Here is a 19,757-nt window from a genome sequence, read left to right as displayed (position 1 = left end):
CAATACAGAAAATAAATAGACTCTTCATTTTGGCCTTAAATATTTATAATATATAACTGTCTGTCTGTATGGTGGATGATTTCGAGGAGCATAGCGAGTATGTTGGGTTGACTGTATAAGTTCAGTCCTCACTCGGGGCGGTGGGGTAGCATCGTGGTTAGAGCGTTTGCTCGTCCCACCGAAGACGCGGGTTCGATTTCCCACATGGGTACAATATGTGTGAAGCCCATTTCTGGTGTACCCCGCCGTGATATTGCTGGAATATTGCTGAAAGGAATATTGATAAACTCACTCATTTACTCACTCGGCGAGTGTGTGAGTTTGGGATTAACGCAGCTTCGACTAATCCCAATAATTATAACCTGTGTGGCAGTATTCATATAAGGAACGTTCAAGTAGTTATTTAATTTTAAACTTTATCGGGCTTATGCACGGACCAAAAATTAAAGGGTTTACGGGAACACTCTTTAAGAGAAATCCTGTTCAAGATATCTGAACCTGTGTAGCGACGCGGTGTTTGTTTGTTTGCTTGTCTTGTGTGTGCGCATATATGGAATTGTTTGTACTAACCCGGACTAATGCTGTTATAGTGTTATATATTCACCCATCCCTCCAAACCCAACCCTGCCCAGTAATTATTGATTAGTCCCTATTATTTGCCCCCACGCCGAGCAAGGTCTAATTATGTGAAAATTATATCAGAAAATATCTTCTAGATTATGTTTGACTCTAAGCTGAACTGGAACTCTAACACTGAAGCCCTATACAAAAAGTGTCAACAACGTCTTCTTCTCATGCGTAAACTGAGATCTTTTAATGTTAACCCATCTATGATGTCATCTTTTTATGTAGCATTTATTCAGAGTATTTTAACATTTTCCTTCCATTGTTGGTACGCGTCTCTCTCAGTTCATCTCAAATCTAAACTAGACAAAATTGTTAACACTGCAAGTAAAATCGCTGGAGTCAGATTTGAATGTTTATCATCAATATATGAGCAGCAAATCGTGAATCAAGCTGTCCAAATCATATCTGACCGTACTCACTACTTAAATTCGTAATACAACCTCCTCCCTTCAGGCCGCCGCTACAAAGTTCCTATTGTGAAAACTAAGAGAGCCCGTACATCCTTTATTCCAAGTACCATATCTCTCTTAAACAAATGTGAAGATACCTAAATCAAAGAATTTATGTAAATATGTTTGGTGTCTCTCTAATGTGTCAGTAGCTCTGCTGATGTAACACAAATTCCTGAAAAGGCATTAAAGTGCTGTTCTATTCTATTCTATTCTATTCTATTCTATTCTATTCTATTCTATTCTATTCTATTCTATTCTATTCTATTCTATTCTATTCTATTCTATTCTATTCTATTCTATATGCCACTGAGATATCATTCCGCAGTTTTAATAAGGAGCGTCAATAAGACACGGCATACTGACTCCGAGCCGATCTCATTAAAAGCACCAGGCAGGTCTCTTGGTACGACGAGGCAGGGGATCGAACCGCCATCCTTCCGTTGTACCGGCAGACACTCTATCCTCTAGACCACGGTTCGAGGAGGTCGACAAACCTTTTTGTATACAGATAAAAACATAAACCTGGCGTAATATAGATGTAAATTTTATATTTCGAAAAGTTTAATATACACCCAAGTTTATATATACTACTCAATAACTTATTGGTATTGATTTTCTGAGAGTCTATATCTAGGATAAATTTCATTATTTTTGGGGGGATAAGATGCGATTTGGGCTATAGGTATTACGCACCCGAGCTTCATGTCAATGGATAAACAAACAAACAAACCAAAGTTGTTTGTATCTGTGTAAACCGATTTAAATCATACCGTAAACTTTTCTCTAAACTGTCTGAGAGTGAACTGACGATAAATACCGAATGATGTCAAGGCCAAAAAATATTCAATATTAGAATCCAACACACTCGCCATCTAGCTGATTAAGTCGCCGGAATTCCTTCACTAACTTTCAGTACGCTCAAGGCGTGCAACCCGTGTTACGAAAGGGAGGGGCGGTGAGGTAGTCTAATGGTTAAAGCGTTCGCTCGTCTTACCGAAGGCCCCGTGTTCGATTTCCCACATGGGCACAATGTGTGAAGCCCATTTCTGGTGTTACCAGCTGTGATATTTCGAGAATATTGGTTAAGCTAACTCACTCACTCACTCACGTTACGAAATGAAAATATCATGAAATTTCTAATTGTGAGAACATGTCCTGACCGACATTTTGCCCACTGTCTGATGATCACCACGGTGGCTGTATAACCAGAGATTATTTTGTCTATTTGTCTATATCACTGTGTGTGTTGCCTCAAGTGATAATGTTATCTAATCACATCACCAGATGTGTACTTTCTTTTGTACATCGGTTTACTTCACATATATTGTTTAGCATGGGATTACCGGGTGCTGGAGCAACATCTGCACATCAGGAAGAAGTGTGAGTGAGTGAGTGCGAGAATGCGTGAGTAATTCATTGATATATCAAGTGTGAGTGCGTTAAATTTATTGTTACACCATCTGTCAGTTTATTTTTTTTAATTTGAGTGAGTGAGTGAGTGAATTTGGTTTTACGCCGCCTTTAGCAATATTCCAGCAATATCACGGCGGGGGACACCAGAACTGGGCTTCACTCATTCTTCCCATGTGGGGAATCGAACCCGGGTCTTCGGCGTCACGAGCGAACGCTTTAACCACTAGGCTACCACACTGCTATTGTCTATTGTCTTATATCACGACGTGTTAGTAGTATAGGCAAGGGGGATTATGGGTAAACCCGAAATAACGCCAGTCATTGATTTGTGACACAGTGGTTACTAGGGGTGGGTATTGCAGAGAATTTTCATATTGCGATATATTGCGATGCGGTAGCATATATTGCGATATGTATTGCAATATATTGCAAGGATTATTTTGTTAACAAAAACTACTTATAATCGAGTTAATGCTTGATTATAAAGCAAAAACACAACAAACTCACTATGATTGATTAACCTTTTTTATAAAACCTTTAATCATGACAAAATAAAAATGTAAGTAACATTTGGCACTAATGAAACAGGGAAAAGAACAATTAAAAACGGAAATATCCGAAGATTTCCGAGTGTTACGAAGTTTTCCGAATGCATGTCAAAATACCGGTTTTCGATCAGCGTATCGCAATACGTATCGTTTTCATGTCTGAACCGGTAAATACCGGTAAACCGGTTATATTGCGCAGCCCTAGTGGTTACGATCGTGCAAACTGAACAAACATGGGACACAACCCTGCTTGGTGTCCCACATCACGAAACATGGACACTTCACGTAACAAAACTTGTTTCCCCACATACTCAAAATGAACGCCGACGGTACAGCCTAAGGCACATGATAGGTTTGATTGCAAGGAGGACCTGCTCGTTACATGCATAGCTTGAACCCTTACATAAGAACTATGCACATTTTCGTTCAGAATGCAAAATAGATTCAGGACAGACAATATTGACTGTATTATGTCAAGAGGAAAAAGATTGTCCATTAGAAAAGTACTTATAAATATGTTTCTCTTGTTACTGTGACAAGATATATGATATATAGTTCAAGTATTCACTCTGAGAACTAAAGGAGAAACAGCTTCAGCCACTTGGACAAGTCCTGCATTTGAGAAACGGAAACTGACACTTTTTCCCAAATCGAGAAAAACAGTAAGTGAGTAAACCTATAACCATTCTAGCCTTTATGGAAGCAACTGTGCAGTGTGGTGGTTTGGATTTTTTTTACAGTGAAGTGCAAGCCATTAAATCCCGACGTGTGAGTGGTTTTGTGTGGCTTACGCATCTTTTAGCACTATTCCAGCAGTAGCCTATCAGACATGGGCTCCACACATCGCTAGTGTTAGGAACAGATCCCGAAGATTGGTGACTTGAAACTTGACTCACCGACCCTAAAGGTAATGATACACAGGCAGTAATTTACACCTTTTACTCAAATGCTTCACAGTATCCATCCATACACCAATGCGATGGCTCAGACTGATAACACCGTCAAATGATATTGATTGTTTCTGTGTTTTATGAAACACTATAAAAAACACACAACATATTCTAAGCGTTGCCGTATTTCTAATTGATGTTGTGAAACCAAAACCTCCCAGAAGTCCTTTTTTCATATAATTTCAGTTTAACACATTACTGCTGTTTCTTTTTCCCCATCACATCTTAAGGGTATTGTAGGATTGATGATGGTCGATCAGACACTTGCTGGTCATAATCCGGTGACATGGCAACACACTGCGTCTTTCCCTGGTTACCGTATCTCTCAACTCGAAGACCGGCAGATGGACGACTTGGGTCTTTATACTCGACTCTAACAGAGTCACGTGACTGAGAAGAGGGGCATTCTGGGAAATAATTGTAGGGAAGAAGGGAAAAGCCCAGATGAGAGCCAGCTGTAGGGGTGACAGGTAGATCCTCTGTGTGTGGAATGTGATGGGTACCCATTGGGATCCAGAGCACGAGGTCCTGAAAGCAACATACACTCACAGTTAAAATTTAAATATCAATTATAGGATGACAACGGACGAACCACAAAGTTGAACGCTTACGTGAACACTGGTCAGTGGTCGCCGGCCTTTGTATGAAAAGTGTGTGGTCGAAGTACAAAACCAAACATCATTGTAACCTGAATTTTACTTCTACCTTGTAGTGTTGAAAATGAATATTATTGTCCAAAGTGTTTTTTCACTATTTACGACTAGCTATTCCATACCAGCATTAATTCCCAGATTTGGATTTCCTTTGAAATATGTTCAAATGGGCCTGGGAGATATATTGCAGAGCAGCGGTTGAGCATTAGCAACGGTTGACTAAGTATATCAAATCATTATGGCTGTTATGTGGTTTCGGTGTTGTAAGTAAGGATCATGTACATCTATTTCTTTGGTGGTTGCTTGGGTTGACACCGCTCTGAACCGTTTTTCATTTTAATGTGAACTTAAAGCAAGACGAGACGTTGGTTTTAGACGATTGGAAGTTTGGTACAAACAATAGAGCTGGGTGCAATACCTTGCATAATCAAAGCAACATTTGACGCCAGAGTCACCTATTATTACCCTTTTATGTTCAAGCAAAGTAAGCCCCTTTGATACTATTCGATCCTTTGATCCTTAGTCTTTGTCTAATTCCAGAAGCATCATCGAAAATTATATCAACCATAATTGTGTTTTAAAAATACCATATGGACTTCATCTGTATATGAGCGTCTCACCTGGTCGATTATACTCTCATCATCAGCCAGAAACGACGTGAAGTTGACAGTGGGCTCCAAGCTGTCGAACATACCATACGGAGAACTTCCGTCTCTCTCATCGTCCTTGAACTTTGTAACCAGCAGCTGGTGACGAGCCCAGGAAACAACGATCTCATTCCCTTCATCTTCAGGCAGGAGCTGTTTGGCCATCCCGCTCAGCTGAATCCTGACGGAATAAAACGTTTTTGGAACAAGCATTTTTAAACTTCTCTTTTATTTAATTGTCCGGATTCTAAAGTGCCAAATACAAGAGAAAACAAATTAGAATGAATTCCAAATTGAACTTTTCTGTGGAAAAAACCAACTCTTATGCAGTTACTCTCCCTTGCTTCCCGCACGCTCACAATGTAATTCTCATTATTTTATACCTGATAAGTAGTAACCTTTGAGCAGATAAGCAATATCAGGCTAAATTACTCGGACCCCAAGTCATGTTACATACTTAATAACAAAGTTCGCACCACTGTCGACCTAATCGCGATACGAGCCACAATGAAAGCTGACTTCCGGTTTCGCGCTGTAACCTCCAGTACACCCGCGCCAAATAACGAGACAATTTGAGCTGTGTCTCCCATTAGAATAACAGTCAGTGTACACACACTACTATGATTTGTTTGAGTGGCATTCTAGAAGTTGGTGGTATAGAGATGACACAACTTTATGAATGATCATTTCTAAAGTTTTGTCATCTCTACACACTACTATGTCGTCACTACTCCACTGAGGTGAGGTGAGGTGAAATTGGGTTTAACGTCGTGCTTGAGAATATTTCGCCCATATGACGACGTGCATGCGTGTGAATGTGTATGTGCGGCTGCTTGTACTAGCCCAGACTGAAGCTGGTTTTATAGTGCTAGCTCACTGAGATACCATGCCGCAGTGAAGCATGAATACCCCACTCGAGACACTCCGAGCCGACCAGTCCTTGTTGTACCCATTAATGCCGAGCGCCCTCGCAGGGACCAACAAGTACCATATTTTAACGTCTTTTGGTATGACGCGGTAGGGATCGAACCGCGACCTTCTGCTCTCCGGGCAGACGCTCTAACCACGAAACCACCCAGGCGGTCACTCCATTGAGTCATTAACAGACAATTCCATGTGTTACCTGACATTAACTGCCACGTTAATCCAGGCCCTTTCATTTTCTACTTATGAGGGATTCATGGTATCTCCTCACGTTAATCACTGGATCATCAGGTCCATACTTTATTATTTACAGACTGTCGTCATAGACCAAACAAACGAACACGCGCCCATAATGAAGATTGGACTATACAATCGACACCGCTTTCGATATCTTATGGATGGGGAACGGCTTTAGTGACTTTTATTCTGTTTGGAAAGTTATCCTTACTGAATGGTGTTTTTGGATGTCTATGTGAAGAATGTCCATTACCAAAGCAATCTTAGTACAATTCATCGCTATATGTCGTGTATTAAGTCACAAGTGTGGATATATGGCTGGTAAGTCTTTAAATGAATAACATACATGGTTTACCCTGTAAAGGTCTGATCAGTTTGACTGACTAATCAAGTACCCTTGAAGATCCGTGTTGGTCTTTAGTAACCCATGCTTGTCGTAAAAGGCGACTAACCGGATGTGATCAGTGAGTTGAGATTTTAAGTCACATCGGCAGTATTTCAGCCATATCGTGAGGATGTGGTCAGACTAGCTGACTTGGTTGACACATGTCATCGCATCCCAATTGTGTAGATCGATATATGACCGCTTACATATAGCTGGATTATTGCTGAGTGCGGCGTTTGACATAAACAAACAATCTAATCAAGAAACATACCTGTAGGCCTTCATCTCCCCCTGGGTACTGTTACGTAGCTCATTGTGTATGACATGGTACATTGGGTTATCAAAGTTGAATTTGTAGGCAGCTGCCATCTCTCTCTCCTTCAGCCGTCTGTCAAACCGAATCTGGTTGTACCTTGAGCTGGGGTCATTTGTCGTCTGCTCGTTTTGGACTTCTTCGGCCGAGATGTCCAGGGTTTCATATCTGTTGCTGGTGCCGTGAATGTCAACATCTGCCTTGAAGAGGAACATGTGGTGATGGATAGGTCCAAAGATGTTGTCCTGGAGTTTAAATCCATAAGGGGCTTCATCTGGTGTATGGAAAGCTGCGAAAATGTACCCTGTAGACATAACTCGAACCTCCAGCGCTCCACTCTGGTGGAAGATAAAGTCAGAAACGTAATCATAGTTGTCGATGGTGAAAATACTCCGAAGGATAAGGACGTTGTCTGTCATCCCAGAGTAGAAAGCACCCGCATATTTAGAATAGGAAAGATGGCGTCTGAGGGGTACACCACTATTCAATTCGAATAGGCAAAAAGCCTGCTCCAGAACTACTGGTCCATCACTGGCTCCTTCGCCAATGTAGGCCGTATTGATGAACGTGCTTGTTTCCGGGCAGTCGGTTCCTGGAACAAGAGACTGGGAGTGGGTGCCAATCAAAACACCACTGTCGATGAAGTCACTGTTTTGGACGGCTGCGTTGTGAGCTCCGTAGAAGACTGCTATTTCTTGCATCCCGACTTCATAGGCAATTCTTTCATTATTGAACCGGATATTGTAAATCTGTGGCCCGGACAAGGTAGACATTCTGAAGTCGAATTTCCACTGCATGTATTCGACACTGCGATGCCTCACAGAGTACCGTTTACCATCTGGTTCGACCATTCTTGGAGATCTTTTAGGCTCTGTAGGAACTGGTGTACCTCTTCTGTTCATTGATGAGAACAGATTCCTGTCATTGTTAGGAAATGGTATTCTGGTTTTAGGTATGGATGTGGTATTGTACTGTAGGGCGAGGGTATCAAGACTTAGATATTCCCTACCAGCGTAAAGAACTTTCTCGACGCTGACAGATGAGTCTGAAGAATCAATATTGAAAAGAAACATGAGATCAAGGTTGTTGAGACTATGGTATTCTACCGAATGGCTGGTAATGATCCACATCTTTCGTACAGGCTGTTGTATGATCCCACTCCCGATTGGGACAGCGTGAAAGGTTAGGCATCTATTCCCACAGGCGGTAAATGTTCCCCCATAGCTTTCTCTCAAAAGAACACCCAGCTTGTTTTCAATCTCTGGGAATATGTTGTCATAAAAAGAATCATATTCAACTAGTCCCAGAGGTCTATAGGCGTACTGGACAGGGTTTGTACGGCGTGAGTTTGCGTACAGTACGTGTCGTGTAGGGTTAGGAAGAGGTCCAACAATGTATTCCTCTACGACTCGAAGACGTGCATCTCCTCTGAATATAACAAGTCGAGCATTTCTCTCTGGCCTTGGACCCGTGCCAACCAAATAGGCCAAAGCTTCTGACTTCCTTGGTGGATGGAGATCAGATACGAAGATGTAGCTGTTGTTCACCGTCGCCTGGGATGGCCTTACAATCGTCATAGTTCTTAGTCCATACATGTAGCTCTGAATGGCACTCAGCTCACTCACGGTCAAGTCGTCATACAAGCCAGGATATACTGCTTCAGTTGTGTTGATGATGTTCCTGGTGTTCCTGGAGCCGCTGGAGCTGCTGGTGCTGCTCTTAGTCTGTCCACATACAAGGTAAGGACCATTATTTCCCGTGGAATCAGCACCATCCTTGAATCTATGTCGGTTGTTGATTTCAAGTTCTCTGATCCACAGATAGAGCAGTACGGCAGATGAACAAACAAATACCCCTGTGAGTATCTTCCATCCTCCACCACTGCCTGCCGCCATTCCAAAGCCTGGAAAAGGAAAATGCAAGTTCATTAAATAGTTAGGTGTTAACGCCACCTTTTAAAGTATTTCACTTATATTACAACGTTTTAACTTAATGTGACCCTAAAGCCCGAAATGATGCTGGTCTCAGGCGTTAATGACTTTGGTGAGACCCACGAACACTTGTATTGTGTTGACAAACCTGAAACATGACCGAGGTGAACCGAGAACCCAACCCAAGATCACAGGTTTCTCGAATGTATATGGAGCGCAACATTTCACAGTACATTGCGATGCTATCCGTGCCCCTTAAGGAGATGAAATTAGTACAGTTTTGACAACTTCATGAACAATTCTAAGATGAGGAATTTTGTGAATAACTAACACCGAGCACAGCGAACCAGGACACTAAACTGCCTGGGCAAAATATTGACAGTAGTCTGAAAGTGTTAAATATAAATTATCCTACTATTTCTAATGGTTGAAAGCAGCAAATGAGTAATTCAGAGTTACTTCTGAGCATAACGACCCGTGAAGGTCCGGTTTAGAGTGAACTTCAGTAACCCGCCCATGCTTGTCGTAAGAGGCGACTAACGGGATCGGGTGGTCAGGCTCGCTGGCTTGGTTGACACATGTCATCGGTTCCCAGTTGCGCAGAGCGATGATAATGCTGTTGATCACTGGATTGTCTGGTCCAGACTCGATTATTTACAGACCACCGCCATATAGCTGGAATATTGTTGAGCGCGGCGTCAACTAAACATACTGACTCACTCTGACCATAACCAAAAAGAAGGGAAATACAAAACGCTGAAGAAGATGGAGTTAAGCGCCGCGCCCAAGATTATTGCGCTACATGAACGTGCATGCACGTGTACATGTGTGTTTGTGTGGCTGCATGTTCACAGCAGGACGAAAGCCTGGTCTTATGTGCTGGCCCATATCGCACTTTAACATAGAAACCCAGCTAAGATTCTTATATTAACTCCAGGACGACCAGCCTGTGTTGTCTTCCCTTAATGCCGTCTTTTTTGAAGCGACTTGGAATCGAACAACCAAAATTTCGTTACCGGGCGAACACTATCCACCTGTCCACGGGGCGGGTGAAGCACCAGAATTTTGGGCATACATCCTAACACGTATGTACGACAGCAAGTCTCATTTCTCTTAATAGGGGCGGTGGTATATCATTGTGGTTACATCTTAATAACATAGAATTCAAATATGAAAGCACGGAATCAGACCAAGTGCATAGGAACACCAAGAGTCCATGCCGGAACTACTTGTCTCTTCTGGCTGGGTTAGCCGGTGTTCGGGATGGAAACGCGATGTTTCTTAAACATGCTTCACCTAAATGAAATTTTTGAACGAAAATGTTCCAAGAATAACCTAACTGTGTGTCGTTACAAGAGGCATAGGAGGTGAGGTGAAATCGGGTTTAACGTTGTACTTAAGAATATTTCGCTCATATGACGACGTGCATACGAGTGTATGTGTGGTTGCTTGTACTAGCCCAGTCATAAGCTGGTTTTATAGTGCTAGCCCACTGAGATACCATGCCGCTGTTAAACATGAACACCCCACTCAGTCACATTATACTGACTCCGAGCCGACCAGTCCTTGTTGTACCCATTAATGCCGAGCGCCAGGCAGGGACCAACAAGTACCATATTTTAACGTCTTTTGGGATCGAACCCGCGACCTTCCGCTCTCCGGGCGAACGCTCTGACCACTACACCACGGAGGCGGTTCCAAGAGGCATAGGGTAGGAACTTCCTAAATGTAAAAGTCATTCTACCATGAATCAAGAAAATACGCGTTCGGTTCCAACTGAAATTTAGTCGCCATCAATTCAGTAAAGCATGTCTCTGATTTTCAAACACACTAGGTTTATCTCCTAATTATTCCACTCTTGTCGAATGGGGCTGGAACTTTCAGTACAGTATTTCGGTTATTACAAAAGTAGTATGAAGAATGATCTAGCACTGTAAAATTTACAGACTACACGTGAAGTATTGCTCCGTTTATTCACATAGAACAATATGTAGCACAATATGGCACTCTGCTCGGTGGAGCAGAATGCACTAACCGTTTCACCAACAGACAGGTAGTCATGTATAAAGACAAACACGTGATATAGTTTAAGCTGTAGAACGCTCTTGCTTTCAGAAGATATTTCTTATCCATAACCGTGATGGTTTTGTCGCTTTTATTACGAATAAAGATAAATGAATTCGGCTTAAATGGATTTTCACGCGATCCCGTTTTATTTACCCTCTATAGAATTATAACACAGCGTTACCTACAATTCAGATCAACGGTGAACTGTTCATTCAGGTATAAGCAAAATGATCAACGTGTCTTTATGTTTGCTACCCCGATACCGTGCATCATGAGTGCGTGTGTGCTTTAGTGACTGCTGTTCTAATCAGGTTTTTATTTTGGCCCACTGACATATCGCAGTTTTAACATAGGTAAGATTCATATATTGACTCCAGGGCAACCAGTTCGTGTTTTATGCCCTTAATGTCGACGGTACCAATACAGGTTAGCAAGAAGTGGCATCACTTAACGTCTTTTGGCATGACGCGACAAGGAGTCGACCCACCAACTATCCGCTATCCGGGCGGACACTATCCACCCCACCACGGGGCGGCTAAGCACCTGGGCCCTTATTCTCGAAACGTTCGTAGCCCTTAGAATTCTTAACTTTGATTGTGGCCAATGTGTTAAGAATGGGTTTAAGAAATTCTTTGGGCTACGAACGTTTCGAGAATTGCTACCAGAATTTAAAACATGCATCTTAGCACGGATGCACGACAGCAAGTGTCATTTCTCTTAACAGGTGCGTTGAATATACACCAGTATAGACTGGAGTGTATGTAAACATGATCCACACAATGCATTTAAAACTTATACCGACAAAATTACAAAATTTAAAGTTAAAATTTAAATACAAAGTTTAAAAGAAATTGAACTACTGTCCTAGATGTTTTCAAGCATTCGGAACAGCCCAAATAAGAGGAAGAAAAACAATGGTTCAGGGTTTTTAAGAAAAATACTTTGTTTTCGAAACATGGACAGCTTTCAGTGAAATCCAATGCCGAGTTAAGGTAGAGACATTTTGATAAATTCTTCTTAAACAAGTCACAATTCTTTCAGACAGTTCTACCTTATATCTGGTTTACCCAATCTGTCAATACCGATTTTCAAAGATCCATTGATCGCATTTTCATTCATTGATTATAATTTGAATTCTTCTCGTGCTACACCCACGTCCTTTGAATACATCCTACAATTGAATCGCATTTTCACAGAAAACAGGCTATCTCTTGTCCTTTCTACAAACTACGGTAGTGTTAGTATATCACTTTTCAAAATCATACAGTTTACAGCGTTGTGTCGAACTTACTGTCAGTGGTCTACCAGGTTCATGAACATATTTCGGCACCGGTCGCTATGGTACTCACCTCGACCACGGTGGCGTCCCAGTCAGTGCGTGACAGTGAACTGCTGGTCGTACCCAACATGGCGAATCCCGTCATTGTTGGTTTGTTGTGGTAACACAAGCGAAGGTATTTCTCGATCTTTTGTATGAGGACATTCATTGCGGCTATGTACGGCCACACAAGAAAGGTGTTATGGCAGGGTCGTTTGACTAATATTATATGTATGCAGGTTAGCCAATACAAATGAACTCAATGACAGTTTTGTTGGTTGTATTAATACCCTAAACGTAGAGTTGTTCTCTGCATATCTTCTTTCACAAGAGAGAGGGCGGTGGGATAGACTTGTGGTCCAAGCTTGTCGCTTGGGTGTGATTCCTTACAATGGTACAATGTGTGAAGCTCATGTTTGGTGTCCCCCGTTGTGTTGCCGCGAAATAGAGCTAAATGTGGCGTTATACAATGCCTCACTCACGCGCGCATACACGTACTCACTCACAGAAGTGATACTGCTGCGAACACAAACTTGAATCGACTGAAATGCCAGTTGCCTCATACAACACACTTGATATGGATGTGCAACTTCTTTATTATTTACACACGACGTTTCTGGGCTAATACTTGCCCCTCCATTCACCTGTTGAAGGGGCATCATTCACCTCATGAAGGGGCAAGTATTAGCCCAGAAACGTTGTGTGTAAATAATAAAGAAGTTGCACATCCATATCAAGCGTGTTGTATTACCCTACCAACTTCTAAATGCCTATCAAACATCAGTTGACTCATGTTACCACATGCAACTTATCAACACAAATAAGGTTGTGTTTTAGGGTAAAGAAGTGAATAAGGGTAATGATGTGTTGACATGCGGAACTGTTCTAGTCAGATTATGTTCAGACGTCTAAATGGTGTCGGATAATTTAAGCTTATAACTCTCCTGATCAAATAATTCATTATGTTTCGTGAACGGACTGTTATTTGCCATGTATACATTATCTTGAGTGAGTGAATGAGTGAGTTAATATGGTTTTACGCCGCTTTTAGCAATATTCCAGCAATATCACGGCGAGGGACACCAGAAATAGGCTTCACACTTTGTACCCATGTACGGAATCGAACCCGGGTCTTTGGCGTGACGAGCGAACGCTTTAACCACAAGGCTACCTCACCGCCCCACATTATGTTGAACCCCAGTTAATGTATCAGTTACCTGAATCAGTTTATGTACAATAGGAATTCACCCGGTTTCCATCACGTTCGGCTTTCAAACACATGCCTACGATACGCCTTGGTGTAACTGGAATACAGCTCTAAGCGGCATTGCCCACAACTCACTCATCCTTGTCTATCGGCTCTAGGTCTAGGTCCTAAAGTACTTCAGGATGTTTTCCCGCAAAAATCACACCTTATAACAAACCGATATTTACACCACACAAAGTCCCATTTTTGTATAGGTTCGAATCCCACTCTCGCAATAATGGTAGAGTTTGTCAGCACTATGTCTGTGGATCTCACTGACGTGGTAAACCTCTAAGATATTGATGTCCAAGATATTTTTATGGATTAAACTTCTTTGTAATTTAAAAAAAATATAAAAATATCTTGGACATCAATGTACAACTTCTAAATGTCACTGAAAGACATCTAAGATATTGTTGAACATGAAGCTGACACACCCTCATATTGCTGAAACACTTCCAAAGCTGTTCATTAAACTATTCTAATGGCGACTACATTACATCTTTCATATTTCAGGTTTTGAAAACACAAATAAGCTTTGTTCTACAGAACTTGTTGGCGGCATCATTTTGACTGGCATAGTCGAAGTTGTATAGTGGCGTTACCTCCGGCTCCTTCTCTCACTAACAACTCACTCAAACCCATAAGGAGGACACATGCTTTTATTCAGATATTCAGGATGATGAAAATGCACCTTTATCTGCATTGATAGAGGACAATAACGATACAGATATTCCCAAAGAGGTTTTGAATGTTTTTACATAAAGTTCCACTGTATAAAGCATCGTAGGGACTCGGTAGGGGTCTATGAAGAAGAGTCAACCAAGTTTTAAATCAATATTCGAAAGTCATGCATTGAATTTATATACCGATTGCCATTTCTAGTTGAAGCAAAAGTTCTGTTGATATCACTTAAGAATCCCGTCTCACGTTTGATCCTGATTCAAATTCATACAAATCAGATTCATTTTTTTCTGCTGCCGTGGCCATACTTGAAGTTTTATTTGCCAAACATCATGCTGCTCATGCCTCCTCCCATCCCGCTGCTCCTCCCTCCCCCCATCCTGCTGCTCCTCCCTCCTCCCATCCTGCTACTCCCCCCTCCACCCATCCTGCTGCTCATGCCTCCTCCCATCCTGCTGCTCATGCCTCCTCCCATCCTGCTGCTCCTCCCTCCACCCATCCTGCTGCTCCCCTCCACCCATCCTCCCTCCACCCATCCTGCTGCTCCCCCTCCACCCATCCTGCTGCTCATGCCTCCTCCCATCCTGCTGCTCATGCCTCCTCCGATCCTGCTGCTCCCCCCTCCACCCATCCTATGGTCCATCCCCCACCCATCCTGCTGCTCCCCCTCCACCCATCCTGCTGCCCATCCCTCCACCCATCCTATGGTCCATCCCCCCACCCATCCTGCTGCTCCCCCTCCACCCATCCTGCTGCCCATCCCTCCACCCATCCTATGGTCCATCCCTCCACCCATCCTGCTGCTCCTCCCTCCACCCATCCTGCTGCTCCTCCGACCACCCATCCTATGGTCCATCCCCCCACCCATCCTGCTGCCCATTCCTCCACCCATCATTTTGCTCATACGGCCACCCATCATGCCACTTCCCCGATGGTGACTTCCCATACGACCGTGACTGCTGCCAAATTGACCGCCGTGACTTCCACCGTGACTTCCACCGAAGTGACCGCTTGGACTTCCACCAGGACTTCCACCAGGACTTTCACCAGGACTTCCGCCGGGACTTCCGCCGAAGTTACCTTGAGTTCGAATAGTATTTTGCTACACGTACTTATCACGCTGTAAGTGCATCTTTGAATGAGTACAGACCAATAACAATACATAAACTACCGGGCAAAAGAAAGTTATCACTTTTAAATTAATTGGATAAAAAACAAAAACGCTGGAACAGGTTTGAAGCCAAGCAGAAAACGCAACATTGTCCCGTTAACATCGCAGCTGTCCAAAAACTTCACGAATTGTGTATTTTTCAAAACATGAAAAACGTAATTGTGGGACATTGGTCCAAATGCACGTGCATGATTTTGGCATTTATACCGATGTTGGACAGAGCCAGCTTGCAGTGACCAACCAACAAAGAAAAAACAACCATGAATATGCCAAGACCTAAGCAAGCGCAACGAGACAGGGCGATCGGTATGGCCAATATGGTGGCTTCACAAATAAACTGCCACCAGCAAACAGACCAGACCCAAGACCGCCCCAAATCGGGAAGTCCAATAGTCAGGACACCGGCCGAAGACCGCTACATTCGGCAGATCCACCTCCGGAACAGATTCCTGACGGCGAAGTCAATGGCGGCAACTGCACTAGGAGACATCATTTGCAGACGAACAGTGCTTCGACGACTTGCTATGGTATACGAGCCTATCGCCTCTTCCGTGGAATGGCCTCGACCCGTCTACACCGTCAACGCCGACTGCAACGGGCAGATGAAAGTCGGTTCAGTCTGTTCAGAAACGATGGCAGAGTTCGAGTTTTTCAAATTAGATGAGAGAGACTGGCGCCAAACTGCGTTCAAGAAGTTCATCCGTTCGATGTAGGGGGCGTCATGGTATGGGGCGACATTTGTGGCCAGAGAACAACAAGACTGTTAGCCCCGAGGAAATCTGAATGACCTGCAGTACAGGGATACCCTTTATTCGACAACAGCCAAGAGGAGTCATTTTGCAGCACGACAACGCGAGGCTTCACACTGCCAGATCACGTGTATCATCTCCAGCAAACCTACGGGAACATGAACAGACTTATGGAACAATGAGGGAACATTATGGTCAATGAGGAGACGTTAGTTGGGGTGTATGGACTGACTGACTGAGTTTAGTTTACGCCGCTTTTAGCAATATTCCAGCAATATCACGGCGGGGGACACCAGAAATGGGCTTCACATATTGTGCCCATGTGGGGAATCGAACCTGGGTCTTCGGCGTGACGAGCCAACGCTTTAACCACTAGGCTACCCCACCGCCCCTGGGGTGTATGGATGCCCAGGGGGTCACACTCGCTATTGATGACGTGTCCCATGACTCCTGTTTCATTATGTGATTCTTTATGCACTTTTTGAATGAAATTTGATTTGTTTATTTTTCAATTTTGACCCCTTGACCCTTTCTTAATGAATTGCGACAAATACAAGAACAACATTACAATGAATTTTCAGTCAAATTATTGGAAAATGACTTCTGTTTGTAAAATAATTACCATAAATCTCACATATGCCTTTGTTTTTATTTTGTCTGCAAGTGATGTCTGTGATGACTTTCGTTGGCCCGGTAGTTTATATTCTCAAAGAGTTAAGCCTTAAAAATACACACTCTTCAAAAAAGGAAACGCATGGGCGTTTTCAGCAGTTCATTTCGATATATTTTGACATCAGTTGTCATTAAGAAAATTCCTATGTTTGAATAGCGTTGATCATGTCGTGGTTGTTGTATACTGCGCGCAAACGCATCCCAAAATGTGATTTGTAAGCGTTTGTCATACAAAATGAAAATTACACATGAAAAGTGCATGCAGAAAAAGTTTTCCACGTAATGCACGTGCAATGTGTCGGACACATGAGTAGAGACATCGACTATAAAAGACCAAACCATTCATTACATTAAGAAATTTACGACGTCAACGAAGATAAAAAATGCCACTATTGAATGCTACTGACCGAAATATTGCCATTGGACGTTTGGAAGCAGGAGAGTCCCAGTCTGCCGTTGCAAGACACTTCAACGTCCACCACACCCGTGATGGTTCGGGTTAGAATACCTTCAGTAACTCATGCTTGTCCTAAGACCGCCGCCATATAGCTGGAATATTGCTGAATGTGGCGTATAACAAAGCTCACTCACTTATTCGTCTATTCAAAAACATTGACTAATTTAAAAATCATGATTTCTTCACACAACCTATCTTCATACTGCATGTTTAACTTTAAGCTTACTTTTGACTATTAGCAGGTATTGTTGAGTGGTCGATGGAAGTTTTAACATTTGAGCCCCAGTGCTGAAACTAACATACATCAAACCTGTTTTGAAATTGTAAGTAGCTAACTGCAGAAATCTTCTTATTGTACTTTGGAACCTATCGCTTTACCATGATACCAACAGACCTTTACCATGACAAGAGCACTTGTAGACACTTGGAACATACAGTTATACATGCATAAATAGTTCACCTGTTAAAATATTTCAAAAACGGGTCACAGGTGAGAAAAATGCGTATAAAATGTATTCAAATCGATGCGTTTCATTTTTTCAAGAGTGTACAACATGTAAAGTTTCACACATAAAACATCATAAAAATGAGTCACTTGACTTTTGAAACCTTTTAATTTTCGAAAGTTTTGCATATTCTATTGCCAACTGACATTACTTGGGAATCTCGTGTGATTCGTGGTCTTCATTTAAGAATTCTAGTGCAAATGTTGCTTCGCTTGCCACTATCATGTCCGTACTTGGGGTTTCACTTCCCGCCTGTGAGGCCGCTCATCAGACCACTCAACATGCCGCTCATTTGTTTTCCACCATTATTTGAACCCCCCCATCACCCCACCAAAAATGTCTCCCAACTGTCTTCCACGACTAGTTGCACCACCCATCACCCTACCCAATATGCTGCTTCCCATACCGTCAGATTGGCCGAGACTTCCACCGTGTCCTCCAAAGAGGAAACCTTGATTTCCTCCCTGACCGCCGTCACGCCCACCCCCTTCCATCATCGAATTAAACAATCCTCTTTTGCTTCGTGTGTTTTTTTTTTCTCTCGTCATCCTTATTTCGTTTTGCCGGTTTGGTTTTGTCATCATCAGCTTCATCTGCATTTTCCTCCGCATCCTCACTGTCAGACCCTTTCTTATCTCGCTCGCCTGTTGAGTTAAACAGAATGTTCTCAAAATACATTCAATCCAAGAGATCCCATTCTTACCTAAATAAACATAGGTTTGGATTTATTCCGAAACTTGATTTTGTTAGTTTCAGACATTTCAGACAACCTACCCATGATTTATTACTGACCGTGGGCCAGATGTATTGGGGGGTCCTAGGTCACTGCGCAGTGTATCATTACTAGGGCAATAGGGCACGTCAAAAACCTGTGATCGTGGGTTCGAATCCCTGTCCGCCCCGATTTTTCTCCAGTTTTGTCAACAACACGTTCCAAGTAGGTAAACGTCTAGGTCCTGCATGCCCCACCCCACCCATGCCGCGATGTTAAACCCATCTCAGTCCACTGATTGTGGTCAACAGGTCAATACTGAAGCTACACTCTAGAACATTCATGGTAGAACAGAACAAGTTCTATGGATATTTTATGCCCTGATAATGGTACAGGATTTATTTATTCAGCAAATGGGTTTATTGACGAAGTAGATTGTAAGGTTAGACCTTAAACTCTGTGATGCAACTAATACCACGGTTTGTTTGAGATCGAAACTTGGCAATTTTTTGTCAGGCACCTCCAAGCCTCTTGTGGCCATCTTTCCATTAACAATACGGAGATACCGATGTTTAGCGTTTTTCAGTTTTCTACATCATCCATAATAAGCAATATCACTACAATCTGACCTCTACCGCTAAACTATTTAATACTGAGGATATCGAATTCAGAACTGGTATCGGTATACCCAGAAGACTGATTTAAAAGGATGTGTTGCACTGTAAGATGTATTCCACATATACCGATGCACACGATGTCCAGTGATGTACTGAAATAAATTAGTTCACAATATGTTTAAACAAATTATACAAACACGTTCTGGAATTGATTTCCCATAAACTTTCCAAGTTTGTTTGAAAAACAGCCATGGGCTGTCAACATTCTTTAAAACTTTAAAAAGAAAAACACGAAAAGACTACACTGTAGAGTGGCATACTACTTTTTAGAGCATTTAAGGAACCTGGACACAGTTTTTGTTTTGTCCAGTGAATGTATATTTGGATGGGAACGTTATCAAATATCCAATCGTTCATTTCCGTAACCTCCAAGAAGATATTCGGCTTGTCGCGGAAAAACAGGAGTGGGCGACGAACG

General features: G+C 42.5%; 2 protein-coding genes across 2 annotated transcripts; one reads left to right on the top strand and one right to left on the bottom strand.

Moving 5' to 3' along the window:
- Positions 1 to 3,992: 3,992 nt before the first annotated feature.
- LOC124290976 (putative amine oxidase [copper-containing]) lies at positions 3,993 to 12,634 on the bottom strand. The gene is made up of 5 exons (XM_046727836.1): positions 12,497 to 12,634; positions 11,301 to 11,328; positions 7,108 to 9,052; positions 5,264 to 5,471; positions 3,993 to 4,518 (listed from the first exon to the last, which is right to left on the bottom strand). The coding sequence occupies exons 1-5, from the start codon at positions 12,632 to 12,634 to the stop codon at positions 4,216 to 4,218; spliced, it is 2,622 nt and encodes an 873-aa protein (XP_046583792.1). The 3' UTR covers positions 3,993 to 4,215.
- Positions 12,635 to 14,727: 2,093 nt separating this feature from the next.
- Positions 14,728 to 15,333, top strand: LOC124290975 (extensin-1-like). The gene has a single exon (XM_046727835.1). It carries the CDS (start codon positions 14,728 to 14,730, stop codon positions 15,331 to 15,333), a length of 606 nt encoding a protein of 201 aa, XP_046583791.1.
- Positions 15,334 to 19,757: the final 4,424 nt, after the last annotated feature.

This window comes from Haliotis rubra, unplaced genomic scaffold (genome assembly GCF_003918875.1).
Source record: "Haliotis rubra isolate DU_JTF1 unplaced genomic scaffold, ASM391887v1 Scf48, whole genome shotgun sequence".
NCBI classification, from domain to species: domain Eukaryota; kingdom Metazoa; phylum Mollusca; class Gastropoda; order Lepetellida; family Haliotidae; genus Haliotis; species Haliotis rubra.
This window is presented reverse-complemented; position numbering and strand designations above follow the sequence as displayed.

Bases quoted from the DNA above. Each gene is read 5' to 3' on its own strand.
- LOC124290975 (XM_046727835.1), top strand. From the start codon at position 14,728: ATGCTGCTCATGCCTCCTCCCATCCCGCTGCTCCTCCCTCCCCCCATC.
- LOC124290976 (XM_046727836.1), bottom strand. From the start codon at position 12,634: ATGAATGTCCTCATACAAAAGATCGAGAAATACCTTCGCTTGTGTTAC. The intron at 5,472-7,107 runs GTATGTTTCTTG...TTATTCCGTCAG, and splicing joins GGGGAGATGAAGGCCTACAG to GATTCAGCTGAGCGGGATGG. The intron at 4,519-5,263 runs GTGAGACGCTCA...TGTTGCTTTCAG, and splicing joins ATGAGAGTATAATCGACCAG to GACCTCGTGCTCTGGATCCC.